Here is a 22,940-nt window from a genome sequence, read left to right as displayed (position 1 = left end):
CTCCCATATCTTTTGGGTGATTTACCACAGTGTTAAATCACGGCAGCAATGGATGATGAGGAGCATCCATTAGTGGAAACATGTAACGAGCGCCCCAATGTAGTGTGGGTAAGGCGGCCCCTTACACAAAAGTAGTGCACTATATAAGGAATAATAGGGTGCCATTTGGGATGCACTGTAACAATGTCACAGGCTGACCTAACTCACTTTATTCCAGTATACAGCAGTGGAGGGGAGCTCTGAGCTCTGCTCACTAATGTTAACTTGGAGAAATGTTGATGTGCAGCACAGCACTTAAAGGCTGAGTGCTGAGAGCAGGGAGGTTATGGATAAGTGTTTAACAGTGCAGGTCTGGCCAGGACCCCATTACAAAACATTCTGTCAGACCAAGCTAAAGTGCTGAAGATAATTATAGTACAGTGAGCATATTACTGTACCTAGCCTATATCGCTGGGGCTAATGTTATGCTAGACTATGCTAGGCTAGTTACTATGAACACACAGCTTGCATTGATGCTAATGCGAAAATTGCTAAGGGAGAAGGTATCAGTGCTGAACTCCACAGACAGGACTGAATGCTGCTCATTGCCCAGCCCAGATAAGTGCCAGGGCCCAGGGATATCTATTAGATCCCTCTCATCAGAGCGGTTCGCCATTTAGCGCACTAACCCCTCCAGCCCTATAGACTGAATATGGCTATATCTAATATATAAACAGTAGCCTCAATCATCAGACATCCTGAGACTGGGGCTCAGAGGGAAAGTAATATGGTTTTGCATATTATTTTTTGGTTCTAATGACTGAGACCCCAGTCAAAATCTTACACAAGCAGTAAAACAGATCAAAACATTTTTATTAGACAGACAGACAGACAGACAGACAGACAGACAGACAGACAGACAGACAGACAGACAGACCACAGTGCTAAACGGTACACACACACACACACACATTGCCTAATGCCTAGCCTACACACACACAAACACAGACACACACAGACACACACACTATACTAACACACCACAGCACCCTAGCAAGATCTCTAGAATGATTTGAGGAGACAGATAGTAATCAAGATGAGACACATGGGTAATCAGAGAGACAGATTAGGGATAGCGGAAGAGAGTGGGCATGAGAGTAAGTGGAAAATAGAAAAAGAGACGTGGTAAATGCAGAGAGAGAGAAAGAGAAAGAGAGCGAGGGGGGATGCAATATAGAAAGGGAAGCAAGGAACCCTTACAGGAAAAACACCTGAATTTCACACGTGAAGACGTGAAAACATATGATCTCGTGTGATCACGTGATTTTATGTTAATGTGATAAATGTGACAATATGTGATTTAAAAAAATATATATATATTTCACCTTTATTTAACCAGGTAGGCCAGTTGAGAACAAGTTCTCATTTACAACTGAAACCTGGCCAAGATAAAGCAAAGCAGTGCGACACAAACAACACAGAGTTACACATGGGATAAACAAACGTACAGTCAATAACACAATAGAAAATGAACATGTGATAACATGATCTATGAAATAAATGTGACACATGGGAATGCAGCATTTTTACATGTGCTACCATGAAATTACACGTAACAACATTTGAGCACATGTGAAAACAAGATCTTGTGAAATAATGGGAGAACATGATCTTGTGAAAAAAATGGGAAAACATGATCTTGTGAAATAAATGGGAAAACATGATCTTGTGAAAAAAAGGGGAAAACATGATCTTGTGAAAAAAATGGGAAAACATGATCTTGTGAAATAAATGGGAAAACATGATCTTGTGAAAGAAATGGGAAAACATGGGGATGCTAGTAAAGAACAAGAAGGCCAGCACACTGTTAAAGCTCCCAATTCACCGCTTTACTGACAACTTTTCAATCCGAAACGAAGCTTTGTCAGGTCAAACAAACAAACTGAGTGCTCACATCCCAAAATATACACATTTCACCTCACATGACCATTGCGGACATGACGCATGGTGGGTGCAAAAACAATTTGTGTTTCTCTAATAATTTGACAACAATGAGATGGGCACATGTAGTAGTTACAGAAAATAATATATATTTATAAAATGACCAAGTAAGTGACATGGAAGGCAAGACAAATCAAAGTAACACATTCATGTAAGAAATGGTCTGATATCAAACTCTTGGTTCAGTCCTCTAGGAGACATGGTATACAAACGGTGAATCCAATACAATTCTCTTCACAATAACATATTACGTGTATCTCATGGGGATCATGTGGATGCAACATTTTAATGTGATACCATGAAACTACATGTGCCAAAATGTAAGTATGTGGAAAAACCCAGGTGTCAAATGTTATTGAGAATATTTGACTTTAAAAGGCATAATTTACATGAATTACATTTAAACAGTCATGGTTTAATGCAGGTTAAGCACCTCCTTTGACACGGGCTCTTCTGTAAACTTTGTAAGAACATTGTAAGAACTCAGTAATTGGTAAGAACTCAGTAATTGGCTGCACTGTAAAGAGGTAGGAGTGCGTTTCCAGTAACTTAATGACAACTTGTTGCCAGAATTTACAGTCAATTTGTCATTTCTTAACTGAAAACCCTTTGTCAGTAAGTTATTGTAGAATTCACAGTAACTTACTGGCAAAATGTTACCAGTAACCTACAGGCAACTTGCTTTCATTAGCAATACATGCCATTAATTTACTACGGTGGTTCTTCCTTTAAAAGTTGCGGGGTACTGCAGCACAGCTTGCGGGGTGCCACAGAATTCTATGGCACATTATTTAAGTGTCAGCCATTGTTGCCATTAATGCTAGTTTGACCACCAGAGGGGATCTTTGAGAAGCATTTGACTGTTTTTAATATTGTCTTGTACTAGAGAATTTAAAACCTTTTTTTGTAAGAACATAGTATATGGGATTGATTTTAGAAATGTAGCTTAATTAATTTGATTAATATTATGGTGTTTCTATTCCAAGAAAAATGAAACCCTCAAGGAAAATATAGAACTGTACAACATGACCGGTCAGGAGTAGGCTACTAAGTGGTTGCGAGTGAAGAGCAAAATAATCCTAACATAATAATCCACACCCTAATTGTAGTCTAACCAATACCCAAATGGAGATTCAGTGAAAATAAAAATCGAATTGATTTATCAAGACCAGTCCGCATCAAGGGTGCAAGTAGTATCTGCAAAACACCAGTCTCAACGTCAACAGTGAAGAGGCGACTCCGGGATGCTGGAGAAAGAGACAGAGAAAGAGACAGTCTAGAGGTGTGCAGGAGGAGTGTAGTGATCAGCGTTGGGCTTTGACTCCACTTAGTGGAACTGCTGAAAGCTTTTCGCTTCACTGAGACACGGCATGAAAACACACACACACACACAAACAATTAGCCTACAAATAACAAACATACACCTGCAATGTCCTTGCAATCCCAGGACAATCAGTGTGTGTGTGAGTGTGTGTGTGAGAGAGAGCGAAAGCGCAAGTATGAAGCAAAAAGTGTGTGTAATTGTACTGGCTGCATCACCAATCCTGTTAGTGGCCAACTGGCCAGGATGGTATGCAATGTCTCACCATTGTTTAGTCCAGCTCCTGTTTCCGATATCTGCTCACTTCATCCTTGCCCATCTCTCAGCCTGCAGGATAAGCCTACTGCACTAAAAAGCTCCAGTAATTCGCTTTATTGCTCTCAGCTCATTGCACTCTATATACAGTATGGCCTAGTAGAGGTCTTCTACACAGAAGGCAGATTGAATTCTGAGTAGGCCTAGGCCTAGTGCAATTATTTTCCATCAATCTGAAATCTGTAGGTCTTTGACGCTTAACAAATGTGTAGACCGGATTCCGAAAGCCATTGGTTTCTACTATAGATTGGTGCCTAAAAGCCTGTTTTAGCATGAAGGACTTTCACCATTTTGAAGTAGTCAACTGGGTCGGACTTCCTATGGGTTAAGGAAGGATCACTTAATTCCATTGGGGTCATCAGAAGGGGTCAACCAATGAATTATGCTTGTGAACAAACATTCCATAACCGCAGGTGGCAGAAAATTGCCAATCTTAGCTTATACCTGTTCAAACAACACACTCCAGGTGGCAGCATGCACCCTTTCAGATTATTTACCAACTCATAGAAGTAGTAGAAGAAGAAAATTTGGATTGTCCATCAGTAGATGCTCTACCAGTAACATGTCAATTAACTATCTACGATCCTTAACTCTAAACCTAATCTTAACCCTTATCCTAAGTCTAGCCTTAACCCTTACCCTAACCCTTATTCTAAACCTAACCATAACCTTAGCAAGCAGTTGCTTATCAACAGATAGTTTGTTAATAGTATGAGCATCTACAGATGGAAAATCCGGACTATCCAAATAAAGTGTGACCGAAAAAGGCCTAAAAGGGGGGGTGACAGGTAGCCTAGTGGTTAGTGTTGAGCCAGTAACCGAAAGGTTGCTGGATCGAATCCCTGAGCTGACAAGGTAAAAATATGTCGTTCTACCCCTGAACAAGGCAGTTAACCCACTGTTCCTCGGTAGACTGTCATTGTAAATAAGAATTTGTTCTTAACTGACTTGCCTAGTTAAAAATGCAAATGGCCTCAATGGTGCTGCCTGTGCGCTCAGATAAAATGCCATAGTGAGACAGATACAAAGAAAGTTCTCTATGGCATTATCAGAGTTGATTTACTGTTTGGTTAGTTGGGTTAGGCGCCTTTCCTTCTAACTAATAAAATCCCTCACTTTGCATGTCCGTTGCAAACATCTTGTCTTGCCTCCTCACTGAAGAGCCAGGTCACCCGTGATACAAGTCAGTATTAGATGTCCATCCATGTCTGAGGACATCGGGAGATGATGTGGAAACCGGCCATTAGGGGCACCAGCGAGCGCTGTAGGTTTCAGTATTGCTAGACTAACCCTTTACTTTAACCCTTACTTTAACCATTAAGAGTTCATGCCTAACGTTAAGATTTCGGAGTTAATGCCTAAACCTAACATTAAACACTTCTAAATGTGATGTTGTGGAACAACTTTAAAATTGGACGTTTTAGAAACATGGATGAACGTCTAATTCTGACATGGCAGATAACCCACTGCCATATTTTTACCACTGTGAGAGCTTGATGAAACCATCACCAAGAGCGCCACTTCACATGGTCAGTCATTGGCCTCATTTTTTACTGCTCAATCATAGGCCGTCATTATTTCACATCAAAAGACAATACCTATACCCAACACCCTCCTCCAACCACGTTTCCCCTCCGAGAGTTGTGTAGAGTAGGACTAATTTGGTTGTACAGGAGGGGCGTGGTCTGTCATTCTCCGCCGGGAGAGAAGAGGAGAGGAGAGGGCGAAGAGGGAGAGAAAATAATCTTTGTGTGATTCCTGCCATATCTGATGTTATCCGGTAGGTAGAGACACTGAGGCCCGTGTTGTTGGTCGGTCCGACTTGTAGCCAGTTAAGTCATTCAACCTCAGTACCAGACAGAGTGCACTCCGCTCAGCAGCACAGCATAGAACTGGGACCGCGAGGAGAGAGACGAGGCTGCTACAAGCCGCCGCTGCTCGTTTACTAGTGAACAATCTCGCATTGAAACGCGAAGAGAGATTGGGGCTTTTCCCAACACATTCGAAGGAGGGATTTTAATCATGTTTCGAACCTTTGTCGCGCTGCTGATGCTACTGGCAGCTGTGCAGGTAGGCTACGAAACCGTTGCTTCGGTTTGGTGTAGTGGTGGGGTTGATTGGTTCGGTTGGTTGGCTATGGGACAGGGGTCGGAGTGACGGCTTGGTTTTTGTTCTATGATGATGGTCAACTCACTAGGGGAGACCGGGGTTGTTTGTCACAAGTATTACTCTCATTTGTATTTCTCAGCACCAGTATTCTTTACAATATCATTTTCAATATTAAGAGAAAGACCAAGGTCTTGGGTTGAAATGGGGACCCTTTTTATACAACGAAGAGTTATAAGCCACCAAACACTCAGTCCACTTGTGACAACCAGTTACCAGCCCTATTGCAGGGTTGGATGTCACACACCAACAGCCCCATCGCGGGGTTGGATGACACACAGTATGGGGTTGGTTGTCATAATATTTGCTAGTAGCTTATTCCTTTTGTATGCAATATTGCTTAATTTCATGTTACAGTCTTAGAAATAGCCGAGCCTTTGTTTGATGGAACGATATTCCTAACAAAATTAAGCATTTACTTCGTGAGAATAACATTACATTTTTTGGGGGAAATTTGTGTGTACATAATAATTCAAGGATACTCCCTTAATTCAAACATTAACAAGTAAAATACCAATAATTTCATTTTTACTTTCACCTATGAAAAACACATTCTCCTCACCTCAATGTTTTTTTCATGTTGACATGAATTGACCAGGTGGAACCTTACAAATATTACACAGTGCCATTTAGATTGGGAGTAATTAACGCTGTGACAACCAACTTGGCGTAAGTCTGCAGGATATGACTGCATTTATTTCCTTCTACATTGCCTACATATTAGGTTGTTGGTTTATATTGATTTTAAACTACACTCTTAGAATAAAAGGTGCTAAGTAGAACTGAACATGGTTTTTCGGGTTGTCCCTTTTTTGGTGTTGGGTAGAACCCTCTTTTAAGGGATCTTCAAAGAACCCCCTGTATATGGTTCTGCCTCGAACCCTCTATGTAGGGTTCTATCAAGAACCATTTTTATCATCTAAAGGTTCTTCCTAGAAGCGTCTATGATGGGATCTACCTTGAACCCAGCCAGAGTTAAGGTATCCAACAAGTGGAATTGTTAATCATCCACAACCTGCATTCAGAATGACTGCCGGGGTAGGGAAGGTACAATACTGAGACTACCTCAATCATGTGAACTGTAACAACCATTTCAGTAATGGGTGCAATAAGTCCAACAGATTGTTTAGAAAACTATGTTATTTATCTTTGTGTAGCATAAAATGTATTAACCAATCAATGTACATAAAAAAACACAGATATTACAGTAAACTGAACAATTCTGAAAATCTCCCTGCAATAGAGCATGCTGTGAAATATTATATATGGTTCCATGTAGAATCCTTCTTGCCTATCAAAGAATCATCAAAGAACCCCTTCTTCCAAAACGGGTTCTTAGGATGTTAAAGGTTCTAGGTAGAACCCTATCCCTCCGCAAAGAACGCTTTTCCAACCCTTTTTTCTAAGGGTGTGTGCGTTAGGATCTTGCTCAAATGTAGGCTAATTGTGCATTCCATTTTGTTAAAATGAATTGGTTTTTCAACATGAATATCTGAATTTCGGTCTAGCACACAATTTTGCAGTCATAGCCGCTACAGTAGCCTGCACTTTGTTTAAACTGCAGCTCTCCTATGTTATTTCTTTACTGAATTTCCTATTGATTTGCCTAATCAAGCTGCACATTTGACGGGCAATAGCTTACTCGATTAAGGGAATTGTTGTCGTTATTGGAAATATTCCAAATAGCCTCTTAGGGACCGTTTAGTTTATGCTCTGCTCTGTATTCACCCATGATTCATAGTGGTCGTTAACTGTAGGCTTGATCTGTAACCTAGGCTATGCAGGGTTATGGGACGGGTGTAGAAATGTAGACGTTTCTAGCCTATGCGATGCCGTTATGGCTATTTGAGACGATACAGTTATAATTGTGTACTGCAGACAGGTCACAAGGCTGAAGTTGCGCCCGTGCACTAAATCGGATGTGTATTTAGAGATATGGATGTAGGTAACAGTGTCACAACTGTAACCATTTCTAGACATTGAAGTATCCGCTGGACAATCGGCTGTTTCCCGCTCCACAAATTGGCTTAGAGGAATGGTCTTTATATATGTTAATGCAACAATACACAGGCACACATGGGTGTCTTGTTTTATAGTCTGTTGGCTGCTACACTATAGCCTAATTTGATTCAGCCCTAACCTAGACACTAAGAAAAGAGGGTTGATCAAGAGTTCTTTGGGAATGGTGATGGTTCTATGTGGAACCATAATTACTCAAAGAACTCTTTGCAGTTCACAAAAAGTGACGGCTCATTTAGATTTTTTGGGGGGCGTAGCGTACAGCTCTTTTTGTGCAATGGTGAGTGAGCGTGCCATTCCGGTTTATCTGATCTGTTGTGTTATGCCAGTACAACATGTTATAGATGACTATGGCCGGTAGCATTGTTTTGTGAAAGACTCACCTATGGCCTTGTGTCAATTGACAAAGTCAGTGGTCAATTCTCTTCTCAGCAACATCCTGTGGTTCCAGTCCTATCACACCTGATTCAACTTGTCAATTAACACAATCATAACACTCCTGGAATTTTAAAGGTCCTGAACTGTCAATCTGATTCCCATGTAAAGTAGCCTTTTGAGTGACTAAAATATCAGCCATAATATTTTTGGGGGATAGAAATGCTCAAAATGTAAGAAAATGACTTTCTTCTCATGGCTAACTACCAAGACATTTTAAAAGACAGGCTGAGTGGGCGGGAAGCTTATTTATTCACTTTGACTGACTGCTCTTTGTAAGGTCTATGTCAAGAAACTCGGACGCAGTGTTGCAGTAGAATTATCTCAAGAAAATGTTGTGATACACATTTATTTAGATCTCCCATTTGGTGTGTCTTTTGTGATGTGGCACTGACGGATGTGTTGACATGACAACTGCGTCAGCATTTTGAATCCCCACCTCACACTTCTGTTCCATGCTGGCTGAAGACCTAGCTAGCCAGTAACTAGCTAACACCAGACACGCATGAAAGGAGAAACATATATGTGTCTTTGCCATAGATTAATATTGTAAACTTGGAATTATACTTGCTGACACCTTACAGTCAAATTATGGCACCAGTAGAGTAGCTATCCATCTACTTAAACCACGCCCCTATGCGTACATGCCTTTTCCAATGTTAGTTAGAAGGCGGTACTTATTTAAATTAAGTAAAAGAATGTCACGCTACCATTGGTGTTTTTAAAACGAGAGAGTTATGGTGACGTCACCCTATCCCCTTAATAATCCCGCCTCCTGGATCCAAGTGTTTGACACGGGGAGGGGACCAGTAAGTTCATGATCAAACTTTAGGTCAAGCACACTTTTACACTCATCACACACACCTTTTGACTGGAAGGAGAGCGAGTGCACATACATGTTTGACAGTGAATTGTTTTTCACAGAATGTTATGCTTAACAGGCTACAGTCTATTCCGTCTAATATTTGTTGTTGTTGTATTGGCTGTATTTACCAACGGTCTGTATAGGTCCAGAAAAATACATCAGCTATTGTCTCTTTTTATTATTATAGATTATCGCTTTGCATGAAATGGCTATCTCCGCGCCACGGATTTATTTCCTATGTCTCTTCCCACGGAGGCTTCCCCATTCAGGGTATGCAGGAGCTGTATTTATACTATGCTCTCTTCTGGGACAATGTGGACCGACCAGAATTCCCGATGCAACAATTGTTTACTCGCAGAGGACTATACGGAAGAAGTGGCTACTATTAGCAAACAGATTCAAAACATGCCTAATCTACTTGGGAAAGTACCCCCGCCTACCTTCTCCTTCTCTACACCACAGGCTGGACGCCATTCCCATGTGTTGAGAGTATCACCACCATGTCAACACTCCTTGACTTAATAGCCAATGCTTTCCAGGGACCCCTTCCCGAAGAAGTCTGGCGCGGACAGATAGGGCAGCTGTGCTTTTAGCTCCTAAGCAACTTTGCAGTATTTATTTCCTGTGTTATTTATTCCATTATTATCCCAACATTTTTTGTGGTGTTATTAAATACAACCAGAAACAGCAGAGGGAGCACCCCTCTATCCACATCGATGGGACTGCAGTAGAGAAGGTGGAAAGCTTCAAGTTCCTCAGCGTACACATCACTGACGAACTTAAATGGTCCACCCACACAGATCGTGTGGTGAAGAAGGCGCAACAGTGCCTCTTCAACCTCAGGAGGCTGAAGAAATTTGTCTTGACACCTAAAACCCTCACAAACTAATACAGATGCACAATTGAGATTATCCTGTCGGGCTGTATCACCGCCTGGTACGGCAACTGCACCGCGCACAACAGGGCTCTCCAGAGGGTGTTGCGTTCTGCCCAACGCTTCACCGGGGGAAAACACCTACAGCACCCAATGTCACAGGAAGGAAAAAAAGATCATCATGGACAACAACCACCCGAGCCACTGCCTGTTCTCCCTGCTATCATCCAGAAGGCGAGGTCAGTACAAGTGCATCAAATCTGGGACCGAGAGACAGAAGCGTTTTTTCAATCTCAATGCCATCAGTATGTTAAATAGCCATCACTAGCACCTTAGAGGCTGCTGCCCTATAGAAATAGACTTGAAATCACTGGCCACTTTAATAATGGAACACTAGTCACTTAAATAATGTTTACATATTTTGCATTACTCATCTCATATGTATATACTGTATTCTATTCTACTGTATTTTAGCCTATGCCGCTCTGACGTTGCTTGTACAAATATTTATATATTCTTAATTCCATTCCTCTACATTAGATTTGTGTGTATTGTGTGTATCGTTGTAAAATTGTTAGATATTACTTGTTAGATATTATTGTACTGTTGGAGCTAGAAACACAAGCATTTTGCTACACCCATAATAACATCTGCTAAACATGTGTATGTGACCAATAACATTTTGATTTAATTCGAGGGCCACCTATTTGATAAAATTGCTTCTAAAAACTCTGATTCTAGCAGAGGGAGTGCTTTATGCACTTCGCGCCAAGTCGCAGAGAACGATACTTTCCCAGATACACATTCCTCATTTTCATTTCAACCATTGGATGTCTATGATATACTTAGTGCCTTATTGAAAATGTATGTAAAAAATAAAATAAAATAAAAAAAATCAGCTGGGGCTGACTCACTTGATCCCTTTTGCTATAGCTTTCTGACCCACTTATTGCAGAATCATTCATCTATGTTTTTAACTTGACAATTGTTTCTGGGGTTATCCCTAAGCTCTGGAAGTCCTCCCCGTACACAAAGGCAGAGATCCTTCTGAATTTGAATTGGATAACTACTTTCCAATTTCCAAGCTATTTTGCCACGCTAACGTTTTAGCGTCCCTGGCTAACTCTCAGCTGAGAACTTCTCATTCTATTCTTAATGAGCACCAATCCGTATTTAAACCTGGACATAGCACTGTTTCAGCAGCTACACTTGTCTTAGATCATGTGCTATATTGTTTAGACCATAGAAATATTTTCTTAGATCATGTGCTATACTGAAAAAAAGTTGAGATTTAAGATGAGTTTCTTTTATAGAAATACATCCTGCCTCACTTTGGATTGTTCAAGCAACGCTTCTCCCAGTACTTGACTATGGGGATATAATCGCCATGCATGCGGCAGCCTCTGCTTTAAAACCTTTAGATTCCGTCTATTATTCAGCACTGCGTTTTTTCACTGGGGACCATTTTTGTTGACATCCCTGCATTTTGTATAGTTCTGTTGGCTGGGAGTCTTTGCCTCCCAGAATGGCTCAAAATGGTTACTTTTTGTATATAAAATGGTTCTTCAGAGACTTCCCCCACTACCTCAGCTCAGATATTAACTGGAGATCCAGCACTTGTAATACCCACTCTCTACACTGGCGGGTTCTGGAGGTCCGACGGGGACAAATGCTTTTAGTTTTTATGCCCCCAGCTCATGGAATAGTCTTCAGGCAACCTTGAAATTAGACTCGCTGGCCTCCCTTGGACAGTTTAGATCGAGTTTAAGGAAGGTGATATGTGAGAGTTGTGTTTGTTTTGAATACTCCTGTTGTATTGATTATATTGATATTATTTATTGTACGTTCATGTTCACAGGGCTCCCTTGCAAATGAGACCCTGTTCTCAATGGTGACCCACCCTGTATACATATGAAGTAAATAAATGTATAAGCAACAGTCATTTTTCGTACTTTGGTCATCATACTTTGATCTGGTTTCATCCAAATATCATCAGATTTTATTAAAAACATGATTTTTATTTTGAAATTGTTCTTTATACACTCTTAGAAAAAAGGGTTCCAACGGGGTTCTTTGCAGAGGGATAGGGTTCTACCAAGAACTGTTTTGATCAGAAGAACCCTTTTTGGAAGACAAGGGTTCTTTGTGAGGCAAAGGGTTCTATCTAGAACCTTTAACATCCTAAAGAAATCTGTCGACCAACAGCCTATCGACCAAACAATCGACCTGTCAACTAAATGGGGTCAGCCCTACTACCCAACCCATTTGGTTTTGCATCTTAATTGCATTAATGTATTCATTTAGAAGAATATCAGAGTGTTTGAAACATGTTTGGAGATGTTTTATTTTAGAAATTAGGCTAAGATAAGCAACAGAGATACAGATGAGAGTGATTTGCAGAGAGTTGGCAGATTTAGAGGTTTTGATTAGAGTTGAATAGAATAGGCATGAGATGAATGAGTTAGGTCACGTCATGGAAAGGTCAAGGGTTACAGCTTTTTGACACACACATCTATGATGTGAGCTGGTCTGGTTTGTTCTCGGCTCCGTTTCCCCAGGATAGTGCTCTGCCTTCACACCGATGTTTCAATACTTCTGAAATAACCTATTCCTCCATATCTTCCCTGAATGAATCACTGATCTGAAAACAATCTGGTAGGTGAAAGCAAGCAAGGGGTTCCAAGACACATCTTTCAGTTGTATAGCCAAATCGGATCTGTGATCACCATGATGGTGGAGAAGAGGGAGGGTGCGTTTCTGAAGTGCTGTATAGGAACTGCATCCCAAATGGCACCCTATTCCCTATGTAGTGCACCACTTTTGACCAGAGCCCATTGGTAGTGCACTAATAGGGTGCCATTTGGGACGCCGACAGGAGGTCTTTCTCAGTCTAATCATGCTACCTGCTTACCCTTACACTCATTACTCCAATCACCAGCCTGAGTGGACTCTTAACAACAACATATGTCATTGTGCCGTTCTGTGAGGGGGGGGGGGGGGGTAGGGCGGAGGGAATAGAGAGGTAGCCTACACGCTAGATATTAGTTGTCTGTCTGTGCCGCTGGGCTAGGCCCCTCCTAATGTTGTTGTTATTTGACACAGTTATAGACCTATATGTTGTTATGTTATACATTATACATTCGAATAGTATGTCTCTTTTATGCATCCTATATTTTATAATATTTTGCATTTGATGGTGGTTATTATGTCACTTCTCTTGCCTGTTATGATAGTTATTAGTGGTTATGAACATCGTTATGAACACTTTTAATATAAGCTACTCTGTAGACACTTTTTTCAAAGCATTTTACGGTGCAGTGAGTGCATACATATTTAAGTATGTGTAATCTATCCAGGACTATGTTGATATTTTTTCCACACCCTTCTGTTCTTTCTCTCTGTTCTCCAGACTGCTGTGCAGGGTGGAGGGACCGTGGGGTCATCGCCATGGAGGCAGGGGTCGTTGCCGTGCACACGAGGCTTCTCCCAGGAGGAGTACAGTGTTGCCGTGGACGAGGAGCTAAGAGAGGGACAAGCACTCCTCACCGGTACACACACACAGACACACACACACACACACACACAAACGCCTTACTTCACCACAAGGGCTGGCGATTTTACAAACAACCTAAAACTCTGGGTGGGAATATTTTTGGGGAGTAACCTAACATAATATGTTTTGGGAGTAGCTTCATATTATGTTTGGGTGATATTTGAGTCGTAATGTTTTTAGCTGCGGGCCAGGACTGAGGGTTGGGTAATCAAATCAAACCGTATTTGTCACATGCGCTGAATACAACAAGTGTAGACTTTACCATGAAATGCTTACTTAAGAAACTTAAGACTTAAGAAAATATTTATTAAATAAACTAAAGTAAAACAAATAAAAGAGCAACAATAAAATAACAATTCCGAGTCAGGGTACCGAGTCAATATGCGGGGGTACAGGTTAGTTGAGGTAATTGAGGTAAAATGTGCATGTAGGTAGGGATAAAGTGACTATGCATAGATAATAAACAGTGAGTAGCAGCTGCGAAAAAGGGGGGGGGGGGGTATTGTAAATAGCACGGGTAGCCATTTGATTAGCTGTTCAGCAGTCTTATGGCTTAGGGGTAGAAGCTGTTAAGAAGCCTTTTGGATCTAAACTTGGCGTTTTGGTACTGCTTGCCGTGCGGTAGTTGAGAGAATAGTCTATGACTAGGGTGGCTGGAGTCTTTGGCAATGTTTAGGGCCTTCCAGTGACACCACCTGGTATAGAGGTCCTGGAAGGCAGGAAGCTTGGCCCCAGTGAAGTACTGGGCCGTACGTACTACCCTCTGTAGCTCCTTGCGGTCGGAGGCCGAGCATTTGCCATACCAGGCGGTGATGCAGCCAGTCAGGATGCTCCCGATGGTGCATCTGTAGAAGTTTTTGATGATCTGAGGACCCATGCCAAATCTTTTCAGTCTCCTGAGGGGGAATAGGCGTTGTCGTGCCCTCTTCACGACAGTCTTGGTGTGTTTGGACCATTTTAGTTTGTTGGTGATGTGGACACCGAGGAACTTGAAGTTCCCAACCTGCTCCACTAAAGTCCTGTCGATGAGAATGGGGGTGTGCTCGGCACTCCTTTTCCTGTAGTCCACAAAGTCTCTGACCTCCTCCCTATAGGTTGTCTCATCGTTGTCTGTGACCAGGCCTACCACCGTTGTGTCGTCGGCAAACTTAATGATGGTGTTGGAGTCGTGCTTTGCCACGCAGTCATGGATGATTAGGAAGTAAAGGTAGGGACTCCTGAGGGGCCCCCGTGTTGCGGATCAGTGGCAGATGTTTTGTTGCCTACCCTTACCACCTGGGGGCATCTCGTCAGGAAGTCCAGGATATAGTTGCACAGGGAGGTGTTTAGTTCTTGGGTCTTTAGCTTAGTGATGAGCTTTGAGGGCACTGTGGGGATGAACAATGAGCTGTAGTCAATGAAAAGCATTCTCATGTAGGTGTTCCTTTTGTCCAGGTCAGAAAGGCCAGTGTGGAGAGCAATAGAGATTGCATCATATGTGGATCTGTTGGTGCAGTATGCAAATTAGAGTGAGTCTAGGGTTTCTGGGATGATGGTGTTGATGTGAGTCATGACCAGCCTTTCAAAGCACTTCATGGCTACAGACGTGAGTGCTACGGGTCAGTAGGTATTTAGGCAGGTTACCTTGGTGTCGTTGGGCACAGGGGCTATGGTGGTCTGCTTGAAACATGTAGCTATTACAGACTCTCTCAGGGAGAGGTTGAAAATGTCAGTTAAGACTCTTCCCAGTTGGTCAGTATATGCTCAGAGTACACGTCCTGGAAATTTGCCTGGGCCCTTGTGAATGTTGACCTGTTTGATGGTCTTACTCACATCGGCTACGGAGTGCATGATCACACTATCATCCCGAACATCTGGTGCTCTCATCCATGCTTCAGTGTTGCTTGCCTGGAAGCGCGCATATAAGTAATTTAGTCTGTCTGGTAGGCTCGTGTCACTGTGCAGCTCGCGGCTGGGATTCTTAGGATCTGCATCATCTGACCACTTCCGTATTGAGCGAGTCACTGGTACTTCCTGCTTTTGTTTTTGCTTGTAAGGATATAATTTTGGTCAGATTTGCCAAATTGAGGGCGAGGGAGAGCTTTGTACTGTGTTTGGAGTAAAGGTGGTCTCGAGTTTTTTTCTCTCTGGTTGCACAAGTAACATGCTGGTAGAAATGAGGTAAACCAGATTTCATTTTCCCTGCATTAAAGTCACTGGCCACTACGAGCGCCGCCTCTGGATTTGCATTTTCTTGTTTGCTTAGTGCCAGCATCGTTTTGTGGTGGTAAATAGACAGCTACAAAAAATCTAAATTACAACTTTCTTGCCGCGCAAAACCTCGAGACTTCCTAATATTAGATTTCATGCTCCAGCTGTTATTGACAAAAAGACACAGACCGCCACCCCTTGTCTTACCGGAGGCAGATGTTCTGTCTTGCCGATGCACGTACATTTTTTTACTGGAACAGCCAACTGTATATTATCCATGTCGTCGTTCAGCCACGACTCTGTGAAACATAAGATATTACAGTTTTTAATGGCCCGTTGGTAACATAAGATATTACAGTTTTTAATGGCCCGTTGGTAACATAAGATATTGCAGTTTTTAATGGCCCGTTGGTAAGTGTTGCAGTCAGTGGGTGGAGTATACACTCTGCACAATGCAACAATATGGAGGAGTTTTTCATTACGATCACTGAGGGAGGTGGAGGATTAGGTGAGTATTAGGGGAGAACGTGAGGGTTGGGGGCAGTGGGGTGGAAGGGGCTGAAACCATCTGCCTCGTCACACACACAGTGGGTGTTTCCCCACACACTCATTCCCACCCGCACACTCCACATACAAATGAAACACTGATAAATTATATTAATCTTGTCAGCCTGTATCCATCCTCTGATCAATGACCTTTGTGTGTGTACAGACAGGATGACCCACCCGGGGTCTCACTATTGTGTGTGTTGTTGATACTAGTGCCAGAGGCATACAGAGGCATTGAGTCTCTGTGTGTTCAGGGTGGTTAATTCAGAGTTTATTGTGCTACCTCTCCTGTTGTAGTCTCTAGTCTGGCTATTTATTTTATTTACTTTTCATTGGCTCCTGTGAAACTGACTTGTGATCCGACTTTTTAAGCTAGTGTTCTGACAGGGTGCCATGGTAAAACACGGGGAGGGAGGGAGGGAGGGAGCGAGCGAGACGTGTGTGTGTGTTTTACAACGTCACCTGTGCTAAATAACATTTGATTGTCTGAATCATTTCGTCGGTTCTTTGTATCCGGAGATTAGCCATTAGGTTGTATACACACACACACACACACACACCAGGAGGACACCTTATTGGTTTGGTTTTAGTTTGAAAGGCCAACGTCCAAATTTGTGTTTTGGTTGGAACCAACATTGTTAACAGAATCAATCCAGTACGACCATGGTTCTCTTTGTCTCAGAGGGCTTGTCTGTATCCCAAATGGCACCCTACTCTGTACATGGGGCCCATAGGGCTCTGGTCAAAAGTAGTGCACTATGCAAGGAATCGGGTGCCATTTGGGACATAACCATGAGACAGATGGCACAGCCTGGAGATAAATTCTTCCTGTTTCCTGCCTCGTTATGTTCTCATCCAGGAAGTCATGGAATCCCTTTGATATTATGTGTGAATATTAACTCAAAAAGAGGGGTCTGGTCAAAAGGGTATCATAAGTGACGCAGCCCAACACTTGGCTTAGTGTTGGAGAAACTGTGTCAACCAATCACAGGGAGTTTACATAGAGAAGAGGGGGTGGAGGCATCCTGTATCTGTTTCAGTTGGGAAAAGGCTTTCAACAGTTAAGTCACAGGGTGGTGTGTGTGGTTCTGTATGCACCCAGTGTACCAGAACAGGACAACACTCAGTGCAACAGACTGAGAGACAGGATAACATGGCAGTAGTGTTTGACCATGCGTCTGACTGAGTGTGGGTGTTAGTGCATGTGTGTGTTACATACACTATATTAGTTTATTTTCATTCCTGTGGCCTTCACCAAGTGAGTTCCTAGGTAAATGTTATCATTGTGGGTATAGTCTTTACGACAATACTTATTTAATATGGCCTTATTTTGAGGTTTGAAACTCATGGTTTACATGCCACATCAGGCCTGCAAGTAGACTGCAAATTTCCAGTAACTTTGACAAAACTCCAAGATTTTCATAAAAATCCTGGTTGGATCTTCCAACTGCGGTTTTTAGGAAACTTGGGAAATGTACTTTGGAAATGCAACCCTACCTGCAAGTCACATTATGTTGGCTTGATGTGTGAAGTGTAATTGCTATTGGATTCCAGCCAGAGTTAAGATAGCCAACAGTTGGAATGTTTATTTAACTGCAACCTGCATTCATAGTGATTGCAAGAGCTAGACAGACTGCAAGGAGACTACCTAAGACATTTAAACTGAAACAACCATTTTAGTAATGGGTTCAAAAACTCAAACTAAATGATTGGGTTAGTTTAGAAAAATGCATGTTATTAATCTTTGTGTAGCAATAATCACTCAATCACTCAATGTACATGAAAAAAACACAGCTATTAAAAACAATTCCCTAAAAGATCAACCTGAGCATGTTGGGAAGAAACATGAATTTATCATAACTTAAAAAAATGTAGTATTTGAGTTAATGTCTTGGTGTTTACAGTGTGAGACAGAGACAAACAGACAGCAGGACAGACAAAGTCACATACAGGCAGGCCTTCATACAGACAGACAGAGAGGGACAGAGAGATACTAACATAGACAGAGGAACAGACAGTGACAGACACACACACACACACACACACACACAGACAGACACATAGAGGGTCACAGACAGACTGCCCCCGGGTACAGACGGCTGGAGGCTTAGTTAATTATTTCATTGGAGCAGGAGGAAGAGAGTCAATTATTAATGACGGGATGGAGAGAAGCAATAATTCAAATCAGAAGGAGAGGGATGGAGGGCGCGATAGATGGTTAAAAAGGTGTTAGCGGTGTAGAGAGGAGCTAGGCTGTAGTAGAGGTTAGGTAAGGGAGAAAGAGAGGGTTAAGATATAGAGAGATACGTGTGAAAGGATAGAAAGTGAGGGATGAGGAAAGTTCATAGATGTTCCATGTATGGGCCACATCCTACGGTCTTTGTATCCACGTCTTCCTGTGATTCTCTCTGGTTGCTGCTTCTAGTGGTGATTTGGCGTTCCTGGCTGGTGAATAGGTTAAATCTCTGTTTTGCTGACCCATGATGATCACTGCTGCCTCATAGGCTGGACTATGATTCTCAGCCTGGCCTCAGCATCAGCTAACTGAGCTGTCTGTATTGGTTATGGGGCCTGAATTGGAGGATTGGCTCTCCTGTAGGTTCAGCGTGTTTGTTTTGGCATTGGTGATCAGCCAGTGGTGACTCTGGTCAATGCTGACTTTCTCTGAACCCGTCTCTGTATGGGGAAGCAGAATCATTTGACCACGAGACTCTTTAGAAATAGGCATGTGGGAGTTTCGGGGCTGTTTTTGGAGTCATTGTGGAGATGAATGCTTGATGTGACCATGACTGTCATTGTGTTTTGTGTATTTCTGGTTAATGATTCACCTGATCACCCTGGTGACAGAGACTAGGGGTGTGGAGTGGTGGTAGGCTGACTCAAACCATTCTCATCCTTCCCGGTAATGGAGGAGTGTGCGTGTGAGAGAGAGAGCGAAAGCGTGACAGACTGAGCGAGAGGGATTGTATTGCGGTCAGCTAGTCAGTGTGTTGTGCAGTGGCATCCTCTCAATTCATTCACACACACACACACACACGTGTAAACTCCACACACAACTGCACTGCCTCTTGGGAAGCAGAAGACACTGATTTGATTCATGCTTGACCTCACTATCTCCCTTCTCTCTTTTCTCTATTTCCTCTCTCTCTCTGCTCTTCCTCTTTTCTCTGTGTGGGAGATTGTCCCAGTTACCCTCAACCCCATATGTCACTGTCTCAGTGGCGTAGCGCAGTTTCGTGGCCACCCCCGCAAGGTCCATACATTTTGTAGTTTAAAGCAAATTCATCTATTTTTTTATGGCTTATGACATGTTCATATGGTATTTGGGGGGCCCGACCTCCAGGGGGAACCCAAAGCTTGGGGGGTCCACCCGCCTTGCCTGGGCGGCTGGGGGGAATGCTACACATATTTTAATACTGGAGACAAAGAGCTCTATCTGTCTCTTTATATTCTCTCTCTTTCTCTCTTCCTCTCTAATCTTTCTGTTTCTGTCCACTCCTTTTCTCTCTCTCCCTCTGTCTCTCTCTCTGTCTCTACCCCCTCCTTATATATGCTTAACTCTCTTACCTCCCCCATGTCCCTCATCACCCCCCTTCTCACTGTGAGAGAATGGAGTTGTATGTATCTGAGGTATAGTGTGTTAGCGTGTTAGCGTGTTAGCGTGTTAGCGTGTTAGCGTGTTAGCGTGGGTAGTAGGAAGTGCTAGCCCAGGTCTTCAGGGGAACTAGCTAACAGAGGAGGGAGTGGCTCTTGTCAAACACAATCACTCCACATGTCTGATTAGAGGCCTCGACCATCTGCGATCAATGAAAACGCATCCCTCTTTTCTCCCCTTTCTCCCTCCAAATTTCCCCCTCTCTCCTTTGAGACTTTCCTAGTAGATCAACAGCCGTCAACCTAAAACCCTCTTCTATTTCCTTCTCCATCCCACATATACTTTCTCCTCTTTCTATGTTTTCCTCTGAGACTGCTCCGTGCTCTCTCCCTGCCCTGGGCGGTTTCTGTTTTGAGGTATAATCACAGCGGTTGGTTTGTCAGTGGTTGGACCGCACTGGAGTGATAGGGAGGTCCCAGTGGTCTTTTCACGGTCAGTGAGAGTTGATGGGAGTGCAGGAGACGGTTAGTGACCGCAGAGCTACCACAGAGCAGAGCCAGATACAGTTCAGCGTTCACCGTGAACTCTATTCAAAGTACCATGCACAACAACCAGGCAGAGAGGCTGTGTGTGCGTGTGTGCATGTAAGAGGGGTTTTGTCTTTGGACTGGGCCTGGTTCTGATTATATGTCTGTGTGTGTGTCCGACTTACTGAGAAACACCAGCCGTGCCACGCAGACCTCTACAAGTATCTAAGGAATGCCAGTCAGGGGGATTGAGGATCAGGAGTTTGGCTCGTTGGTGCACTATGATGACCCTGCATGTTTGTGTGTGTGTCTATTTATTTGTCTGTATGTGTGTTTCTTTGTCTTCATTTTCATGTCCATAGTCCTCTGTCTATATTTATTCCTGTTTTTCTCGTTACCTCCTTTTTTGGATAGATAGTTGAATTTCTCACCTGTGTCTTAGAGGATCATGAATGTTTGTGTGGGTCATGCGTACGTGTGTATGTGCGTCTGTTTGTGTGTTGAGTGTGTGTGCCTTTGCGAGCACTGGTGTGTGTTAATTGATATCAGTGTTTTGAAAGCCTCTCCTCTGTGTGGTACTATCAGATACACAGTGCAGCTATTGTCTGTCTCTGTCTGTCTGAAGGTTGTGTGTTTAAGAGCGAGAGAGAGAAAGAATATAAGGGAATTTCCTCTCACTGTTTTCCTGCACTTTTGGAAAACAGTGAGCGGACATTGCTCTTTCCTCTATGTATTTGATTACATTTTTGTCCAGCTCCTGTAAATATTTTAGATGTTTGTAAAAACCATCTCCTTTCCTCTCCACTGCTTCTCAGCTCCTACCATATATACTAATATAAAGATATGTGACTCGTTTCAGGAAACTAGATGTATGTCGCACGTCACTACTTCACAGGAAAGACATTTGAACGTAAACATTTATTTTTTATAAAAATGTTGCCAGAAATGTCTTCTGGAACATGTGAACTTTCATGTGCTTTAATAACAAACTTGTATTCCATCCATAAAAATTGTTACATTACGAGCCTAGTTGGTTTAGCCACAGAAAAAGTCAGGAACCTTCCTGCTAGCCATGATTGGCTGAGAAATGGGCTGGAAATGCCAGGAGATGAGTTTGGATTGGTCTGCCATGTAGCATGCTTCTGTCAATAGCGTGAGTTGTTCAGTATGTGTTGATATTATTTTCTACAGTGCCGTTTTTGAGAGATCGAGAACTATAAAAGTTTTGATACTTTTCTCAACAACATTGGTGCCCTGTATTTAGTCTATCTACATTTTCAGATATTATACGTTTCTCATGTCAGAAAATAATTTTCATTGCAAGTTAAGTGTACTGTTAGTTAGCTAGAAAACTTTAGCTTGCTGGCTCGCTAGCTAACATTACATGTATTCTTTAAAATTTTACTTAACTAAGCAAGTCAGTTAAGAACAAATTCTTATTTTCAATGACGGCCTAGGAACAGTGGGTTAACTGCCTTGTTCAGGGGCAGAACGACAGATACAAATACCTTGTCAGCTCGGGGATTCGATCTTGCAACCTTTCGGTTACTAGTCCAACGCTTTAACACCTAGGCTACGCTGCCGCCCCGTATGATCTGTATAGAAATATTATTTGAATCAGAAACCAGTTGCGTGGCTAGTTATAGCCTAATGTTAGCTAGCTAACATTGAACCTAGTTGGTTAGCTCTTTAGCTACCTGCAGATTGTTAATAGTGGTATGAGTTGGCATTATGCCGGTTCATTGTTTAGCTAGCGGGCTACAAAATACTCAATTTCACCAGATGATTACATGACCCATCAAGTTAGCCAGGGGTGTCTGGGGGTGATTACAGCCTTCTGTTGTATTTCATGAACATGCGTACATGTCTAGACAATAGTGACCCGTCCACTTAGTTAGATGTGGCTGGGGGGGATTATAGCATTTCCTTCACATGACCCATCAATTTAGTGTGTTGGGTAAGTGTCATCTAATAATGATCAAATATTTGTATCTGGACTCTCTATTTTTGATTTTGCTACTAAGCAAATAACCATTTCCCAGTACCGTTAACACCTCCTATATCCTGTGCATGTGACAAATAAACGTATATTTTGTTTGATATAGTGTGTATTTACCAGAGATGGTAATGTGAAGAACAACATGACCTGCACCAAAATCAGATTAGGATATAGGCCAAAGTCTAGATAAGTGTATTTTTACCTGGAGTTTTTCCTTATTGTAGGCTACTACTTTTACCACTTTTAGTCTGGAAATCTTTGGTTGTTCACGAAACTAATCTCTCTGTTTAGCACATGGCCTCACATGTGAATCCGTAAAGAGATGGGTGGGGCTAAGGCTTAAGAGGGTGTGGACGATGCTGAATGGGTGTAGACAAAGAAGAGCTCTCCAGTAGGTGTTCAGTACCAAAACAATCAAGGGACATTTTCTCAAAAGTGGGTTACAAAGTTGATCAACTTTCAAAGCAGAAATACTTTCCCATTGTTCCTCAACTGCAGTGTATAATATACCATTTTCCAGCTCTGAGTCTCTACTTTTATCCAATTTAAAAA

At 42.3% G+C, this 22,940-nt stretch overlaps 1 protein-coding gene across 1 annotated transcript in view; it reads left to right on the top strand.

Annotated features, from left to right (window-relative positions):
* The first annotated feature begins 5,315 nt into the window (after nucleotides 1-5,315).
* The window catches only part of LOC129855468 (cadherin-2-like), an 89,115-nt gene continuing 71,490 nt past the window's right edge, over nucleotides 5,316-22,940 (top strand). Inside the window, exons 1-2 of the mRNA XM_055923172.1 lie at nucleotides 5,316-5,686; nucleotides 13,385-13,523. Of these exons, the coding sequence (XP_055779147.1) occupies nucleotides 5,639-5,686; nucleotides 13,385-13,523 (187 nt within the window). The 5' untranslated portion in view covers nucleotides 5,316-5,638. The remainder of the gene's footprint in view (nucleotides 5,687-13,384; nucleotides 13,524-22,940) is intronic.

This window comes from Salvelinus fontinalis, chromosome 5, assembly GCF_029448725.1.
Source record: "Salvelinus fontinalis isolate EN_2023a chromosome 5, ASM2944872v1, whole genome shotgun sequence".
Lineage (NCBI taxonomy): Eukaryota > Metazoa > Chordata > Actinopteri > Salmoniformes > Salmonidae > Salvelinus > Salvelinus fontinalis.
The sequence above is the reverse complement of the archived record's forward strand: the minus strand, read 5'-3'. Positions and strand labels throughout refer to the sequence as shown.